At 45.0% G+C, this 4,721-nt stretch overlaps 1 protein-coding gene across 1 annotated transcript; it reads left to right on the top strand.

Annotated features, from left to right (window-relative positions):
- Positions 1 to 624: 624 nt before the first annotated feature.
- On the top strand, positions 625 to 3,536 carry cited4b (Cbp/p300-interacting transactivator, with Glu/Asp-rich carboxy-terminal domain, 4b). Its single transcript, XM_078252460.1, has 2 exons — positions 625 to 832; positions 1,760 to 3,536. The coding sequence occupies exon 2, from the start codon at positions 1,769 to 1,771 to the stop codon at positions 2,636 to 2,638; it is 870 nt and encodes a 289-aa protein (XP_078108586.1). The 5' UTR covers positions 625 to 832; positions 1,760 to 1,768; the 3' UTR covers positions 2,639 to 3,536.
- Positions 3,537 to 4,721: the final 1,185 nt, after the last annotated feature.

Raw genomic sequence — 4,721 nt, 5'->3', positions numbered from 1 at the left:
CCATACACGTAAACCAGTCAAACGCACATCCATGCACAGCAGTAGTTACACTGCCGCTGCAGCTAGTGTGGCCTAGAATAGCACACAGGCTACATTCCTCTGCCCACCCTCCACTGCCTCACTGAGGCGAACACACAGCAGACTAGTGGGTCACATGGACCGACAGTGATCTTAGAAATGAAGTGTACATGCACATACCAGGGGCAACACTCTTGCTACACATAGGCCACATATACACTAATGTTATGCTGTCTGACACACACAGGCAGATAAGAGCAAACATGCTTACTCCTACATACATGCATAAAAGAAATAAATATGTCAATAATATTCCTATCTATCTATCTATCTATCTGTCTGTCTGTCTGTCTGTCTATAATTGTTATTATTCAATCACAACAGCAGCAGTTATGAAGACATACAAGATGTCCAAATTTTCTTTAAAAAAGAAACAGTGGGGAGGAGGGTATTTAATTTGGCTACTGTGTCACAGCTCTCGAACAGCCCCTTTTTTTCTACGCCCATGCACAATTATATTAAGTAGGGCCAATAGGAACAAAGAAGAGGCAGGACCGAGGCTCCACCTCTCCCCGAGTGCCTTCCTCTGAGCTTTTTAGATGTACATAATCCCTGAGTTGACCCAGAAAATAGGCAGTCGTTTCAAGATCTGATGCGGCAGTCTTTGTGCACACCGTCCCCGCTTGAGCATGAAGCGTAACCCTGTGGAATATATACTGTAATTCAGAGGAGCTTTGCCTTACAGAGGAAAACTGTTTAAATAGACGGAGCCGAAGCAAAGTCGCGCAACTTTGTGAAAACGTAGCGGATACGGGTAAGTGATTTTATCGGATTTATTTGTTGGAGAAATTGGGGTTTTGGTCTGTGGTGGTCTCCGGGGCTGCTGCTCCATTGTTTGCATTCCCTTCTTTCAAACTCGAGATTATAACCAAATTGATAATATTAGGCTACAGTGTACAAGGTTATTGAATACCAACATTTAAACAAATCGGCACATGGTAGTCGGAGAAAACCGAAGCCTTTGTTGAATGTATGCCTTGTTAGAAATGTGGTGATTCAGCTGTTGGGTGATGTTGCATGATGTCAGTGTTCTTTGTTGCAACCTTACGTGCGTAAAATGTAACAGATTTGTCTGCCTCAGCTGGCATGCAACATGGATGGGATTTAAGCAATGCATTACGCGATGCACGCATTTTTCCTCCGTTTTGTCGATCCCTTCGTGCATGAATTATCCGCATCTAAAACGCACCCAAACAATGTATGTTAACCTGTAATTCCGACCTGGGCGTCCATTCCTTGGCACAAAGAGGGGAGGCTTTAGGAGGACTAAACACACGAGCAAGATTTTCAGTGTTGGCAAAACTAGCGTGCAGATTTTCTTCTTTTTTTTTTTTTTTACGGAAGCGTTTCGTTGGTTTAACTTGAGAGGTGGAATTGTGACATTACAAGGACAATTGTCTGTGTTTTCAGTGAAATGAATTGTGTGGTCACTGTAAGAGGAGTCAGTTGGCTGGGAATGCAATTGGTTTTAGCCACAGCAATGTACAATTTCTTGTACTACACATGACACCGTCAACACAATGGCTGTGTATCTTAATAGTGATACTGGTTCAAATGGACCGCTACATATGCTCATGTCAGCATTGATCCAGCTGCACCTCCCCATAAAATGTTTTTACTGCTTCCAAACATCTTGTCTGCCCTTTGCGATGTTCTAACAGTGTCTCCTCTATTTTCATAGACAGGAGGCATGGCAGACCATCTCATGATGCCCATGAATCACAGCTCAGCGGGCGCCAGTATCCACGGCTACAGGATGGGCATGAACGGTGGCCTGCAGGCAGGTCACCAGCAGCATCCCAACCAGCAGGGCATGCGCGCGCTGCCCAATGGCCAGATGATGCACTATGGTGGTGCCCAGGCCAACATGGAGACCGCCATGAGGCAGCGACAGGGCATGGTGGGTGGACCCATGAATGGACAACTGAATGGGGGCCAGATGGGTCACCACCAGATGACATCTGGTAACATGATGTATAATGGCCCGCCCCAGCAGCAACAGCATCACCCACAGCAGCATCACATGCATCCACAGCAGCACCAACAACAACAGCACCAGCAACAAGTCCAGCAGCAGCAGCAGCACCCGCAGCAGCAGCAACAGCACCCGCAGCAGCAGCAGCAGCAGCAACAGCACCCGCAGCAGCAGCAGCAGCAACAGCACCCGCAGCAGCAGCAACAGCACCCGCAACAGCAACAGCAGTTCATGAATGGAGGGTTAACGTCCCAGCAGCTCATGGCCAGCATGCAGCTGCAAAAACTAAACACCCAGTATCATGGACACCCACTGGGGCCTATGGGTGGGAACCACATGGGGCCCGCGGCCCAGTACCGCATGAACCCAGCCCAGTTGGCTAACATGCAGCACATGGCCGGGCCGGCACTGGCCCTGAACGGCATGGACGCAGATATGATTGACGAGGAGGTTCTGACCTCGCTGGTCATGGAGCTTGGCTTGGATCGGGTCCAGGAGCTGCCAGAACTCTTCCTGGGCCAGAATGAGTTTGACTTCATCTCAGACTTTGTCAGCAAACAGCAGCCCAGCACCGTTAGTTGCTGAGAGGACCCGATTTGCCAATGGGTGCAAATGGAGACAGAAGAGTGAGAATTGTCCAGGGTGGATGAAGAGTGCTCATCTCTTCACTTTTTATTTCCTGAGCACCTCCCTGTACAACTAAGCCCAGTTGTGGCAAGCAGGGTGCACAGAAGAGAACTCTGGATATCCACAGGGAACCCACAGTGCTCGAGTCCTGCATGTTCTAGTGGCCAGAGGGTGGCTGCCTTCAAGGCCGAGTTCCACTTTTCCCATTTCCTGGACATGAATGTAATAAAGAAATGCTGAAATTCTTAAAAGCCACTCTGAACAATGCTATGACACTGTGTAGCCTCCAAGCCTGGACTCCATGACAGTTTACCAGTACAAAGGTGTATTTATTTATTCCTATCTGAGAAAACTGATATAAAGAATAACCACCATCTCCATTTTGGGAACCAAGTGGTTTTAATGTTTTTTTTTCTTTCTGAGAGTAAGATAGGGGAGACAATTTAAATTAAGTTCTCTGCTCATGATTTTTTTTTTCCTCGTTCTATTTGGCCTAGAATTTAAATAAGCTCAGATGACAAGGTCATCTAAAAGAGAGCCTGGGTTTTCTATCATAAGTCAGGCACAATAGAAGTACAATGTTATCTCATTTGAATGGGAGCCTCATCCAAATCTTTTGGTAAAGTGCTGCCTTTTTAGATGTGATGTTCTCAAAAATCTACTGCTTTTACTGTATGAAGCTGTATAACTCCAACATGTCCACACTGTTGTGTTCTATTGGAGATGTAGAACCGCCTTAATCACGCAGATTCTTATTTATTGGTTGTTTATATTGTCCCCTTTTTTGTGGTCAAGATGGGCGGATGGTCTTTGTGAAGGGGGTTTTGAGGATCAATAAAGATGGCCTGGATAGAAATGTGGCCTGCTTTTCCATTCATTGCACAGTTCTTCCCCCAGGCAGTGGAGAGCTAGCTAAGTGCTTAAGTTAACCTGTGGGTGAAGGGAAACCTCAGCTAGGGATGGAAACGTTTAAAACAGATACACTATTTATGCTTTTTAAGAAGAACATACTCCAAATCTCCTGGGTTTTCAGCATCCTGTCTTTTCCTTTTTTAATTTCCTATTTTCATTGCTAATAAGACCATTGATGTCACTGAGGAACATGATTGATTTACGGTGAATGACATGTTTCTCTGCTGGTTAGCGAAAGAGGACTTTTGTGATTATGTCCGTGTACATCTGACATGACATCTCAGGTAGTGATAGCCTAATGTGATTTACTAATCAACCTTTTATCTTGATGCTTATTTAAGCAAATGCCACACACTGGCATTATAGGTGGTAAGAATGTTTACCATAATGGCAGGATATTCATTCAAAGGTTGATGGCCTTTCAAAATCAGCATTTGAATAACACTGGTTTCTCTACAGCACAACAAACATTTGTTTCTTTTCTGTGTGTAAAGAGTAATGTGAGTGTGTGGTTGGGGGAGGTGAAAATGGCCAAAGAATGCTTACCTTGATGGGGGTTTAACTGACTCAAAGCTTGTAAGCCCAGACTTAAAGACAGTGCTGCTTTCCCCCAGCTCTCCCAGTGGATGATCAGAGAAACTACTGGCTCTAAATAATAACAAATGACTTGTAGCCACAGCTAGTTGGAGGAGTGAAACAATTTTCCACATATACATAATTGCATTCATTATGAAATGAGGGTAAAGAGATTCTCTGCGAGTTTGTTGGATTGTTTTGTGCCTGCGGGCTATGAAAATGCTTGATTGAGGTCATGTTGGGAATGTCATCACCACGTCTAGCTTTTCACATTGTCAACAAAGGCATCTTTAGTGAGTAACAAGGGGAAAATGAGAGCACGGTTGCTTGCAAACCAGGAATAGTGTTTGTTGATTGCTCAATTTTTGAGTCAACTCTGCTCTTAAAGCACCCTCATCTCCTCATTTATCCAATTGTGTTAAAGGCTGATGTGCTCAATTTGAAAAACGGTATCATGGATGATCCAAAATGAAACCTCCTGGCCTGAATGTGGGATTGTTTCAGAGACTAGCTTAAGGGTGTGAGTGGATTTTCTTGGCTTTGCACTGTCAAG

This window comes from Sander vitreus, chromosome 6, assembly GCF_031162955.1.
Source record: "Sander vitreus isolate 19-12246 chromosome 6, sanVit1, whole genome shotgun sequence".
NCBI classification, from domain to species: Eukaryota; Metazoa; Chordata; class Actinopteri; order Perciformes; family Percidae; genus Sander; species Sander vitreus.
Note: the sequence above shows the minus strand (reverse complement) of the source record. Positions and strands in the feature narration are given on the sequence as shown.

What these genes read in the sequence shown, in the direction of transcription:
- cited4b (XM_078252460.1), top strand. Translation starts at nt 1,769, where the DNA reads ATGGCAGACCATCTCATGATGCCCATGAATCACAGCTCAGCGGGCGCC.